Source organism: Aspergillus melleus, assembly GCF_016097325.1.
Source record: "Aspergillus melleus strain CBS 546.65 chromosome Unknown contig6, whole genome shotgun sequence".
NCBI lineage: Eukaryota > Fungi > Ascomycota > Eurotiomycetes > Eurotiales > Aspergillaceae > Aspergillus > Aspergillus melleus.
In genome coordinates, this window is record NW_025763375.1 from 1,786,953 (window position 1) to 1,800,757 (window position 13,805).

Consider the following 13,805-nt stretch of genomic DNA (forward strand, 5'->3'; position numbering starts at 1 on the left):
TAATGTTAATCAATCTCCACTAATGGATTATAGCTTCATTGCAAGTGAGGAATTCTGAGAAAAAGGTGGTCTAAGTAACTGACAGAAACATGTAACATCACATCTTAATATATTTAACCCTCTAAGATTGTACAGTTACATAGCTACCTCCTCAAACCCCTTCCCCCCCTGCCCCAGAATCCGCCCCGGATGAAAGAAATGAAAAACAACCTGCACCCCAAACATCGGAATCGTATCGAACACATACATAAACACCTCATGGCCCATCAAATACCCATCATGCCCTTGCACGAACTCCACAATGCGATACAAGCACCTTACAATGATGACCGCAGACACGACCAATAACACGAGCAACAACCTCATCACCTCCTCAGGGACTGCACCTGCTCCTCCATCACCACTCAACAACCTACCTCTCGCTCGTCCCCTCAACCTCCTCACAAACGTCCCCGTCACGGTCAGGAAAAACCCAAAGAACCCCAACTGCACGAACAGCCCCACCACCGCGATCTTCTGCCCTGCGTCCGCCATCCCCTCCATGGCCATCATGCCACCTCCTGACGCCTGGGTCAAGAACGCGATAGCGTCCCCGATGACAAAGATCTTGGTGACTTTGTACGGCGAGACAAGCGAGAGGCGGGGCTCGCGGAGATGGATGACCACACGGCCGTAGATCATGTAGATTGTGGCGGCGTAGAGGGAGGGTGGGAGTAACGTGCAGACGCTTTGGGCGATGTAGGGTGGTAGGGAGGTTTTGTTGTTTGCGGAGATGGTGCGGGCGATGTAGCCGATCGTCATCACTGGGTGGGGATTTGTGTTAGTATTAGATCTGAGGGATGCGGAAGAAGGGGAGGAGAGGAGAGGAGGAGAAGTGAGGAGAAAAGTACTGATTGCGCCGACGATGAAGGTGGTGAAGAAGTAGGCTTTCAGCCGGATGAGTTGGTAGATGTGGTAGATTGTGCTGAGGCCGTAGCATATGATGGCAATCACCGCGGCTGGCATGCTGGGTTCGTAGCGATAAAAAGAATAGGCCATTTTTGCTGTATATCGAATTGCTGGGTTTAGAGAAATGAAGCGAAATGAGTGACAGGTGGGAACGAAGGTAGTGGAATGCAGCAACGAGCGGACGGTCCAGAGGACCAGATGATTAACTGCGGCTTTTTGATGGAAATGGTATAACGTAAGGACATACTAGAGGCATTCTTATATTTCCTCAAAACGTGCCTGCCTACGAATCTTTAAAAGATTCTGCTAACTTAGCCGATATAGAATAAGTAGCTATATCCGCCATTGACCAATCACCGCCTCGTCGTGTCCGTGTTCGGGACGCAGATTTAGAGCGAGGTGAGCGCTAAAAATGGGTTGAATGGCCCACTATCGTAGTGCAAAGGCCAAAGGCCAAAGCGGAGGACAGTCGGTTTCACTTATTCTGGTAATTATGTGTACAGCCTAGTTGGCCTGGTCTTGCTCTCATGTTTACGGATACGGTAGCGTAAATTGTCGGTCTCCACTTAAAGGCTGTGGACATGGAATAATTATGCTTAATCCTCCTCGGCGGATGCTGAAATGTCCCGATTATGAATATGTTAATCTCTCAGAAATAGGAAAACCGGTAAAACTAGCTATAATAGTGGCAGAAGTCCGTTGGAGATAAAAGTGCTAAAATTATGTCTTGTGGAAGCTCGGCTATAGACACCGACTCGATCCGCAAGAAGACTTTTGTTAAAACCAGATGGTCAGAAGTTATTCCCAGTAACAGCACCCCATATATATGTCGCCCAACTTCCCAAAACAAACAGCAACAGAGCACCAAAACAGCAAAGAGACACCCGCCCATTCCATCGGTACCGGGCGACAAGATGATGCTCGCGTAGAGCAGCAAGACGAGTCGAACCGAAGGTCAGCCTCTCCTTTCTCGACCACTGCAAGGGCGCCAAATTCCGGTTGAACAAGGCGGCCAGCAAAATAGCCACGCTGACTGCCATCAAGATCGCCGCTGCACCTAGGTAGACCATGTTCACGCGGTGATATGACTCTTTATCTGCGTCTTGAATAGCCCCCGTGACCAATCGTATGATGATGTTCATTCTGCATAGACCGTTGGTTAGGCGAGAGTTCGATGGAGTGTGGCAGGTATAGAAGAATGGCATACGCGTTGTTCATGGTTTGGTCCAGACCGCACGCGGATCCAAACACTGATTCCTCCCATATGATTGTGCGGATACTGTCGACTATCACCGTAGTTCCGAAAGCCTTGACCAGGCCGTAGAATACAAAGCTTGCGGCCGTGCCAGATTTGGTTGGGACGATATTTAACAGCAACATGCTAAGCAGCAACATAGTGCCGCAGAAGAATACTTGGATTGTTAGATGGCATGCCAGCTTTGAAGAGAGAATTTAGTAGGGTAGACTAACAGACATATGCTCGCCTTCCATGTATATCGAGAAAAAGGCCCATCAGGGGGACCAAAAAGAAGCCTGACATGGATTAGTGGATGGAGTAGGCATAATACCCGTCGACCTCAAAAAGGATATAAAGAACAGTTCCGAGTTTGTAGGTCTCACAAGATCGAGGGAGAAGGACACTTACCTCCATACTGAGCAACGGCACTATACCACCCCGCCGTGACTGCACTAACGTGGAAACGCATCTCGGCGAGCTCAGTGGCGTTCTGACTGAAAACTACGGTCGTGGTTGACTCAAACAAGGAGAACGCTAGAATTGACCAGAACATCCATGGAAGCTGAAATACCTTGTAGAAGCGAAAGGCCTTTTTAGAGGATCGTAAACTTTCGCCGTTGGCTAAATCTGACGGCAGATTGTAGTGCCGGTCACAGTAACGTTCGAGAAACCAGAAGAGAAGTGTGGCCACATTCGCGAACACGTTGATAAAGACGTTGATCCAGAAGCTCCATTCAAACCCACAATTCTATACATTTAGTGTTGATCGTCTGCAGGTAGTCATTGAATCTTCTCACCTGAGCAATGATGTTTGCTGTAGCTTTACCGATAAACCCACCAAGCTAGGACATCTCAGCGTAGGCTACAACATGATAACCAAGAAGGTTAAGGAGAGATACCTTTCCCGCAGCCCCTTCAAATCCGAGGGTAATTGCAAAGCCATTGCTAGGTGCAAACCATGAAGAGAACATCTTATACTGGGCTACCTGGGTAGTGATGTCCCCCATGGCCATGACGATGCGACCGGTGACCATGAAATCATACGATCGAATAGTAGCCGCGGCCGCAATTAGAATTGACCCGAGTGTATACACCAATTTTCCGATGACAATAACCGCTAGGAAAAGGGTGGTATAAGTGTTGTGCAATTTTGAACCGATCAAGGGAGTGCAATGACAAGGCTACTCACATAGGCCACCAATTCGGTCGGAGATAACCGCACTAGCCATGATGAGTATCGTTGCCATGAAATCCTCACTCGCCTCCAACAGGGAGAATTGGGTGTTGGAAATATCAAGTTCCTGACTTATGTGTTAGAAAGCCATTAGACGGCTGGGTGTATGTACATACCTTTTTAATAGTGCTTTTCATGGCTTTCGTCACGCCAGAGCTCCAATGAGTTGCACCGCTGATACAGCAGATGAAGCATACAGCTGCTGTCTTGAGAAGAAATGGAGTCTCGGGCTTAACATCCTCAGCTTCAGAGGGCTCCTCGATTCTCGGAGATTGGCTCTGTAGGTTTCGTGGAGTAATGGATATCTCGGGTCGTCCCTTATGCTGCGACATCATTACTTATTCGATGAATGAAATGCCTGGAATGACCAGTAGGGCAGCCTCTAAATCACGCATTCTGGGGTTGCAGAGACCGACTAAATGACTTTATACTCGATCTTTCGAGTGTGCTTCTCAGCACAAGGACATCCTTTAGCGTATGCATCCTGAGGCCAAGCGATGTATGTGCAGGCCACTGAGAGGGGTAGATATCAGAGACCTTCATCATAATCAACGTGGTTGGCAGATGATGAGGGGAGCTGATGGACGATTGATGCAGGTCAGCCCAACTGATGAGAGAGCAGAGCCGGGTTAAGCGCCTCGTTTTAAGCATGCCAAGATGAAGGAGATTGTTGCATACTCCGACCGAAGCACAGAACACGTCCCGGATGAGTCTATATCAGCTCACTCAACGATCCAGCAATAATACTCACCCCCCATGCTGACTTGCATTTTGAAATATCCCTGGCCATAGTTATGGCCCGCGATGCCCGTGTTATTCCCCCCTCACCTTCGAACCGGAATTTTGCGGCATCTTAACACCGAATCTTTCATCGTTGTTGCCGCATTAGGGCCAACGCTAGCTTCATCCACCTGCATCCTTCGGACCGGTCATATGTAGCGTTGATTCCACTTTCAGTTATGATAGTCGCTGTGCATCGAATCAACCCAGTCACTGGATACGGAGTCGTGTTGCTGCTGCTTGCAAATACTGAAAACAGGTATTTTCACGATGTGTCACAGATACTGAATCAGTGAACCGGTTTTGCTCTCCAATAGACCTGTCACAATTGCCCACTGAAGTGCACATATATACGTGGCTTCGGTAAGGTCCAAGATAGCTATGTTGCACATGGCCCTTCACGCCGCAGCTTCTGATTAACATGGATTCCAGAAAACCATATGGACTGCGATGTCTTCGAAATCTCCTGGAATTGGGAAAATAACATACGGTAAGAAGAAACAATTCATTCATCTATTGCCACTCAACTAGCTGGCCATGACTAAGTACACCATGTCCGTCTTTGTAACCCGTGCATGGCTTTCAAAGCTCTTTTGGTCTAGCCACATGGCTATCTTGCCCTGTTGCGCTCTTTGCCGTGGCATATACTCCAAACGGCGGGTATTCGGCGTGCTTATACTTCTGTCGAGAATAGGATGTACTGTACAAAGGTCGGTTTCCTCAAGACGAAACCCAATGCGGCAATAACTTTGAATGTAGCTTATTAGACGGCACTTGCTGTAAGGTACCGCGTCCACATTCATAGGGTGGAGTCCCTGTGAGGCACGTACTGAGCAATAATTGAATGGGTTTCTTCACATTACTCCCAAAACCTCCCCAGCCACGTAGACTATGTGGTGCTAGGGTTATTCTAAGCTTCAACCTATACGCCCGCCGAAGACTACATACGTGGGCTACAAAATGCTCCAAATCATGGAAATCGCGCTGTGGCCAGCTAGCATATATAACTTACCTTCACTAAAGCACCCATGAATACACAATTTATTTAGCATTACAACAGAAGTTACACAAGAGGCAAATCCTATTGCTCGTGATCGAAGATCATCACCCACCCTCCTTTCTTGGCAGGAGTAGTATGGGATATGGAAGTCGAGTACTAGTAAGGAACCAGGGATGTCAAGTGAAATTCCATGAAAGGAAAAACTGACTCGAATCCCAAAAATATACGGCTAATTTACTAGGCTTTAGTAGGCCTTACTGAACATACCCGTCAAGTTAAGAAGGGGTTCAACCCCTTTCAGATGGGTAAGGGGTCTCAAGTTTAGTACAAGTTTAGGGCATTTTCACGATCTTTACGTAGGACTCTTGCGATCTTGGCCTAAAAAAGGCTTAAACTACCTAGCCTTCAAGATTCTAGTATTTTGCTCTATTTTAAAGGCTTCTATGGAGATGTGTCTTTTGATGATATTCCGCTCAATACAGTATCTTATGTCTTTTGGTCCGGAACTTTATATAACCTTACTAAGGAGCCTTTTCAATTCACATAAAATGAAAGATATCGATGAAATACCAAGGTTTCTAAATGAAACAATCCTCAATGAAATCTGAAATCCCGATAAGGAAGAGGAGCAGCCGTGAAGCGTACCTAGGGGCACAAAACAGGGCGGCAGATGTAGGTGGGCCGCCCCTTGCGTCTAGGAACAACCCGAGGTGGTTGGCATTCCTAGGGCTCGCAAAGGCCATATCAGAAAACGGCATGATAATTTGAACCTCCGCAGCAAGGGGCACTGGCATCAGAATAAACAGGGTCTGCAAGTTGTATTTCCTCCGATGGTCTCTTCTTATATCAGTTGTGTTAGCGAAGAAATTTTCACTTGTCAGAATAATACTGATCAGCTATGGGGTCGAGGGACACCGACATCAGCTCTGCAAACCCCGATGGCTACTCTGTTACCACACTCCCTCCGGACCTGGCAGTGGACCGAAAAGAGTCTACACCGCAAGATTGTTCCATCGAATCACCGAGCCAGCAGTATAGTGTTCTATCCGAAAGAGAGAAAATTTTTACCATCGTTCTCTGCTCGGCAGTAAACTTCCTGAGCCCCGTGTCCAGCAACATGTACTATCCCGCCCTAGGGCCTTTAGCCAGAGATATGAACGTGTCGAAAAGCACAATGAACTTGACGATCACCGTGTTCAAGGTATAACGTTAAGTCACCAACCCCCATAGAAACCTTGCGATTGACGAGAACAGATTGTTCAAGGCATTGCGCCATTACTGACAGCGACGATTGCCGATCGAAACGGCCGTCGACCAATTGTTCTTATCTGTCTAGTCTTTTTTCTTGTCAGCAACATAGGTCTGGCACTTCAAACACACTTTGCTGGACTCATGGTACTGCGTTGCGTCCAGAGCCTCGGCAGCAGCAGCGGCTCAGTTGTCGCAAATGCTGCGGTGGCTGATCTCGTCACACGCGCAGAGCGAGGGAAATACATGTTTTATTCCTCGCTGGGAATGACTATTGGGCCTGCTATCGGGCCTATTCTCGGTGGAGTCATCATCCAGTTTTTAGGGTGGCGAAGTTCCTTCTGGTTTTTGGCCATTGTATCCGGAGTGATTGTTCTAATAATGGCTATGTTCCTGCGTGAAACATGTCGTGCAGTCACCGGAAATGGGAGTATCCCACCACAGCGTTGGAATAAATCTATCCTGCAGATGATCAAGGGGCAAAATGGGCTCTCGCCAAACTATGCAACCCGGACTGTCTTCAAGCGTCGACCGAGCCTGATCGATGTGTTGAAGATCGTGATGCATCGTCACATCGGAATCCTAGTACTCTGCAGCACAGTACGCTTCAGCGGGTCGATAGCAATACTCAGTACGCTGCCAGCGCTACTAGAGCGGAATTACCATTACAACACTCTCCAGATCGGGCTGTGTTATATCCCCTTCGCTGTTGGGGGCATCGTCACCCGTTGGACAGTGGGGACAGTGACTGACTGGAACTATCGGCGCCATGCACAGCGAAATGACGTAGAAGTCCGATCCAACGAGCAGCAGGAGCTGCGGGAGATACCCATTGAAAAGGCCCGGCTGCAGATTACCATTCCCCTCATGTACCTGTCATCCTGTTCCGTTCTGGCCTATGGCTGGACCATGAGCTACAATGTGCATATTGCAGCCCCTCTCATCACTTTGTTCCTGCTGGGAAACACGGACGCAGGTGTCACTAACACCCTGAAAATGCTTGTGATGGATTTGCATACATCCCGGCCGGCTACTGCGACGGCAGCCATGAACAGCTTTAAGAATCTCATAGGAGCTGGAGCTGTTGCTGCTGCCTTACCTCTGATCAATGTTGTCGGAATAGGATGGATAGGGACGATAATCTCCTTATTGTGGCTCCTTGTTACCCCGGCTTTGTGCATTCTGTATCTTAAGGGACATGCTTGGCGAGAGCGACAGCAAGTGCAGGTATACGATTGAAAAAGCAAAGGGAGGCGTCTTCAAAAGCGGACGTCATGGTTATTTCTTCCCTATATAGTCGGCGAATGTGTGGTCGTCGATATAATGACTAACAGGAACAAGGAACGCATCAATATACCCAAAGATCTGAGACTGTTACATAGCGACATCACCCACCTGCTCCTACCCCTTCCAGAATCCACCCCGGATAAAAGAAACGGAACGCCACCTGCACCCGAAACAGGGATTGTATCAAACACATACATATACACACCTCTTGATCTATTAAATACCTATCTATGTATTGCATGAACTCCAAAAGGCGATACAAACACCTTACAATAATCACAAGCGACACCGCCAATAACACGACCAGCAACCACTCCACTGGCGATTAGACTGAGGTGTTTCCAAGGAGAGGAAATAGAGCCTTCAGCCAATAATGGTGGTGTAGGTGTCCGGAGTTTTTGGCACGTTTGACCTGCGAATAGTGACTTTGTATCTTTCAAGATTCTATGCGTCACTTCCGGGCAACTAGATCCCGATAGCGTAGACAAGTGATCATTGTCATACAGAATCTAAAGAGGGTCAGGAAAAGGCCGACAAGAACAGACATAGAACATAGAACATAGACGCAGAACAGATAGAGAGGCTACAAGTAGTGAGCGAGCAGACAGGGAAGCAACACCGTACCGAGGCCTATCATGTATATAACTGAGATATAATTATTAGTCTTTAGGTGGATCATAGGTGAGTTTAAACGACATCACTTTCCAATGACGGTCGTTTCCTGCGTTCCCCTCTTCGACAATGTCGAGTTGCCTCGTTGGAGGCCTGGCAATAACTCTAACCGTGGCTTCCGTGGGTATTGGATTCCTTAAGGATACTTCTGGGTTGACCTTATCATAGGGCATGATTAGGAACTGAGTAATGGTGCTCGACTTCTGTGTGTTGTCCAGGAAGATGAGAGCACCATTCAAATTCACCTCTGGCTTCAGACTAGACTCTTTCTGAACGTCTTGGAAGGCAGACAGTTAGTAGTCGCCATTCTTATCCTTGGCTTGAAGTATGTATGATGTATGATAATACAGCTGTTATGGTCAACTCACATGTATAATTTTACAAGGCAGGTGTTTGCTCACCACTCTACCAATCGTATCCACCTTAAGTTTGTACTCTTCTGCTGTCATCTTTGCCGAAGCATGGCTTCCCCTTTTAAAGAAGTCATAGACCTTCTTTTTGTTTTCTGACTCCAAAACGCCCCAGGAAAACGTGTTGAGACCATTCTCAATTGGATCTTGATATGGGTCAGCGGGGCGGAAGCAAGGGTAGATCTTCCATCTTACCAAAACCTGGATTTGGTCCTTCGTCTTGTAGTTGTTCTTTAGACAGGATCCACGGCTTGAGATACCCGTAGTTAGCTGCCACCAAACTGACAGACCAGTGGCCGACTCTCGCTGGGGGAAGAATATCCTAATGGGTTCAAAGTCTGTTTGCTATGAGATATTAGTAATGAGTCCTAGAAGCAAGCCATCGTAGACCTACATGCATCACTCTCCAGGTATAGAAAGAACCCATAGTAGGACACCATTCCGGCGCACTATCACCGCATAACCTATCAGCCTCCTTACTTTATACCATAGTGGGATGTCAAGACTAACTTAGTGGCTAAAAGTGAATTGCCCCCATGGGCTTCCCAGGTGATTGCCATGTGCATATTACTCTTCACCCGCTGGTTAACCTCCATCTCTTGGTTTTCGTAGCTTGGGCTGGCAGACGCCTGAAAGGAAGGCCAGCAAAAGCAACGCTTGCACTGGCTTTCATAGCCTTCTTCATTTCTGACATATTGCTGGCCTGGTTTTCGTTGACGTCTTCTGTAGTCGTCCACCGAGTTCAATTCGGAGTGGGATGAAGTGGCCTATGTTACATGTTGGTAAGGCGAGGCCAGAGAGAGCACTCTTCTATCTTGTAAGCAATAACCGCTCTTACCGTATTTCTTAAAAAATTCATTCTCCAATGGAGAGGTGACGGCCAAGTGCCAGTCTCGTTGACATTCAGGTGTCAGCTCGAGTGAATCTAAGTCGAAGACAATGACCACGCGTGGGAACTGGTTGCGTTACTTAACAAGGGCACGGTCGCTATTAAAAGCACACCTTGAATATTAGCGTGGGATATAGGGTCACTGACAGAAGTTCAGCAGATTGAGATACTAGGATGCATGCTGCGTTCCATATCTAGGACGTGTAGCTCATCGGTTGCCTTGCCGTTATTTTGGTCTTTCTTTTTCTAGTTTCGAACGTTGACGAGGTTGACGGCATAGCCATTCAGGAGACTGTTGTTTGCGATGGCAATATCCCACTCTTCTTGTGACATTTCAAAGGGATGGCTATACATTAAGACAGTAGATATAATTTTAGTACACTTTTAGCGAAGCTGAAAAGGATGGCTTACGCCAAATTATCTCCCGATCGAGCACTCCAGCCGCTGGCATCATATCTCCTATCAATTTGGAGCCGTGGCGCGTTCTTTTCCTTGAGCTTATCATCCTATAGAGAGGCTAGACACATCGAATAATATCTGAGCGCTGCACGTTAAGATTTACTAGAGGAGTAAGTTCTTGCTTTGTATCAAGCACTTTCTGGAACGACTCTCGCTCCGTCTAAGATTCAGTCGCCGGTTCTCATATCCTCATCAAAGCGCCAGATATCACAGACCTTTGAGCTTGTCCAATAACTAACCACCGGATTATCCGAAGTCCGAAACTAGCCAGGTCAGGGCAACAATAGCAGACAGAGACAATAGAAATTAAAAAAAAGAAAAACATACAACAGCTGGGATTCGCTGGTGGTCACCCACCCAACTACTAACCGGCCGGCGTGTGGCTTAAGTACGGCTGAGCGGACGGGAAGCCCTGTTCTCCACACCCTGTGGTCGTATGTACTAAAGGGAAGTAAACAGTGGGATATATTGGGGGTTTAATATAGAGGTAAATGTGTTCAAATATACCATACGAGGACCATACATCATTAACCAGGTATAGTGAAACCAACAAGTTCGCAATAGTTTGCAAAGGTTTCAAACAAGACTGTCGCACAGTTAAATGACTTGAGTAAGACTGAGAAAAGCCTTCAACATTGCTGATCGAGCTTAAATTCCTGGGCATCAAGATAAATTCGGCAGGAACTTGAGCGCCTGGGCCGCCTTCAACGCTTCCACAAAGTCCTCCGATGTCTCCACCGTCCCATGAAACCCAAATTTCCTGGCCTTACTCACGTCCAACATCATTTCAAGTTGAAAACTAGCTGCTGCATCAGCAAACGCCCAGCTCGCCGAGTAGAACATTTCCCGCCCTTTAGAAAAGCTGACGAGAAAGTTTCAAAGGCGTAGTATTTGCCGGATATGCCGTGTTACGCGACCGGTCTCCGAGTTCGCGGCTAAGAGCTACGTAGAGCCTGATGGCGATACTAGTCAAATTGAGTCAGTTTGCGCAGGAACCAGGAAAGACAGCAACGAGCATAATAACAGGTGTGCAACTTACGCGATATTCATGAAATTGCCTTTGACGGCACCGACAATGAGTGCTGGACGCCCAATAATCCAGTCAAACCCTTGCTTGGTGCCGAGGTGTTTGAGAATGTTCTCTTGTCTTCGAAGCGTGATATCTCGTCAGCTATGGGCTTGTCTGCCAGATAGGAGATCTCCGGGTTGGGTAACTCACCGGTAATAGAAATTTGGTAGAATGTGAACGCGTGGGTCAGTTTCCTTGGAGGATAGAGCAATAGGCCCGATATGGACATCATAGTGCTACTTACAGCAGGCTAATAATCGATTCGTGAGAATAAAAACAACATATGAAAGAAATAAATTCATTCATTTTAGTACCAGTCTCTAGAACCGATCGCTTCATCGAAGAATACTCCATAGCCAAGATAAAGCCCCGCAGCATTTGATCTGCCGTGGCAGCGTATCAGCAAATTGACCCAGTCAACGTTTGTTAAGGTAAGAGACTGACTATTATCAAATACCATCTGATCCTGATTTCTCTAGAACGTACCGTCATTTGAAAAAGATTCTTTGTAGGCAAAGAAAACGCATATTCAACTGCTGTGTATTTAATGTCTGGCGGGTATTCTCCACTCCACCTAAGAGATCAACCGGTAAATGCTCTATGTCCGTCCCATGAAACTTGCCCTGAGATAGGCGATAAGAAATTGCATAGATTTTTGTTTAGCGCTCGGGGCGTTGGGACAAGATCTGGAGCATGTAGTGCCCGAAAGTTCCAGTTGCGTCCACAACAATGGCTGTTTGATCCTTGATATCCGGAAATAGTAACAGACTGACGTAGGGTCCCTCGATGTAGACACGGGTTGATGCTGATTTATTGTAAATAGCTATTGTGACAGTGGCTATTCAAGGAAAGGAAGATTGAGGAATAGTGAGCTTAATGGTTTTAATGTTCTGTTGATGGGCTTAAAAGAAATAAGAAGATTGATATAATGTTGTCAGCATGGCCAGGTTTAACGATCAGTAACAACACCCTGTGTGGGCTTGTTGGTGGTAATACTTAAGTATCAAGCCATCTCCGGGACCCCGAGGAGCCATGAGCTGTATGCGCAAAGATAGTGGCTCACCAGAAAATCCTGTCACCTACTATTGATCATCAAGAGAAGCTCCACTACATAGTCCAGCTCTGTGAGACTCTGTCAAGTGTCTCTTAAACAGTTTGGTTGTCGATAGAAGATTGTTCTTCATAGTTCTAGTCTGTGTCTTGCAGGTGTTTTAGCTTCCGCACATATATCTCTGTCCAGCATCATCATCACAATCAGATAGGAAAGTCGATCCTTGAACCTTGGCAACGAAAGAAATCTACTGACTAATTTGTATAGCGTGAAAAGTTCGCGATCGATGCTGTTATCCGCAGCGGGATTCGCTACATGTTATACGCCTCTCTCGCATACGGCAATGCCTCTGAGAGCAAAAGGTCCGTCGCCTTCGTCATGGAGACGGATACTCACTGGTCCCCAGGCACTAGATTATAGGCAGGTTGTGGAGATCCCGAGTAAAATTATAGACAAACAGATCCACATCAAAATCATCGCAGATGAGAAATGGGCTGTGATTCAGGTAGTAAAAGATAATCTGCCGTATGAGAACATGGAATATAGATTGGATATGGCATCAGTGTTCGAGGCTATTCGCAAAGGTAAGATAGTTACTGTTAGTCCCTTGCTAAGAGACCTCCTAGATCGCGAACCCGAGACGCCCGAAACTATTGTATCGGAAATAGTTGAGACTACCACCTTTGGGGAGCGTACATTCTGGGACAAATAGGGGCGTTCCTTGGAGGGCTTAAAGCCCATAATAGATTATTAAATGTGCCTACCGAGTTGCCCTTGCAAAGCATTGATTAAGATTGTCAACTGGTACATATAAAGACAAGAGTTTATATCTTGCATGGTGGTCCTTCGTATATCTGTTTCCCTAAGTGATAAAAACATGAAGCAAGCCCTGAAGAGTCCTTGCGAGGGTTGATATATCATAATGATGAATAACCGGATCATTTGGTCACAAACGTATCATCATACAACTGCTATACTATGAGGTTCACATTAGGCAATTCCCTCCTTTGGTTACCGTTCTCTTTCCTACCCTTCTATCTTCCGAACTCTCGTTACCAGTTTCTCGAATCATTTAAAAATGTCGTAAAAGTCTACGTTTTCAGTTTGGAAACTATAGGGGCCTACGAGTTCAGCAAAGACTACAGCTTCTCAAACCGATCTATGTGCTCACGAGTCTTCTGGCTCTAACCTTGGAACTGTTCAGTGCTCAATTTCACAAGCAATGTGTAGGTTAACAGTTATCACAAATCTGCTGGTCACTGAACCTTCGAGCCATGTCTACACAGTTTGTGCCATTAGGAACCACATCGCCTGTTCAGACCCGGACAACAAATATGCGATAAACATATCTAGGATAAGCTTGTCAGTCACGCAATCTCAAGGAAGGACAGTTGATCTTTTTTGTTTTTATTAGTTCAGGTATCAACTTTGGTCTCATTCCTAGTAGCTCCATTGGACACTTCGAGAAGTTCATTATAGCGGCAGACACTCCAAATATTATTTGAATAGAATTGGTTAGTG

General features: G+C 46.6%; 4 protein-coding genes across 4 annotated transcripts; 2 read left to right on the forward strand and 2 right to left on the reverse strand.

Moving 5' to 3' along the window:
* Window positions 1-135: 135 nt before the first annotated feature.
* Window positions 136-1,307, reverse strand: LDX57_010334 (RTA1 domain-containing protein; the record flags this gene model as incomplete). Its single annotated transcript, XM_046092088.1, has 2 exons — window positions 891-1,307; window positions 136-803 (listed from the first exon to the last, which is right to left on the reverse strand). The coding sequence occupies exons 1-2, from the start codon at window positions 1,036-1,038 to the stop codon at window positions 136-138; spliced, it is 816 nt and encodes a 271-aa protein (XP_045948065.1). The 5' UTR covers window positions 1,039-1,307.
* A 432-nt stretch (window positions 1,308-1,739) lies between these two features.
* LDX57_010335 (uncharacterized protein) lies at window positions 1,740-3,754 on the reverse strand (the record flags this gene model as incomplete). The annotated part of the gene is made up of 7 exons (XM_046092089.1): window positions 1,740-2,091; window positions 2,156-2,360; window positions 2,594-2,933; window positions 2,983-3,027; window positions 3,085-3,302; window positions 3,375-3,486; window positions 3,536-3,754. 7 exons carry the CDS (start codon window positions 3,752-3,754, stop codon window positions 1,740-1,742), a joined length of 1,491 nt encoding a protein of 496 aa, XP_045948066.1.
* Window positions 3,755-6,828: 3,074 nt separating this feature from the next.
* On the forward strand, window positions 6,829-7,686 carry LDX57_010336 (uncharacterized protein; the record flags this gene model as incomplete). Its single annotated transcript, XM_046092090.1, has 1 exon — window positions 6,829-7,686. One exon carries the CDS (start codon window positions 6,829-6,831, stop codon window positions 7,684-7,686), a length of 858 nt encoding a protein of 285 aa, XP_045948067.1.
* Window positions 7,687-12,627: 4,941 nt separating this feature from the next.
* LDX57_010337 (uncharacterized protein) lies at window positions 12,628-12,996 on the forward strand (the record flags this gene model as incomplete). Its single annotated transcript, XM_046092091.1, has 2 exons — window positions 12,628-12,868; window positions 12,911-12,996. The coding sequence occupies 2 exons, from the start codon at window positions 12,628-12,630 to the stop codon at window positions 12,994-12,996; spliced, it is 327 nt and encodes a 108-aa protein (XP_045948068.1).
* Between the last annotated feature and the right edge of the window lie 809 nt (window positions 12,997-13,805).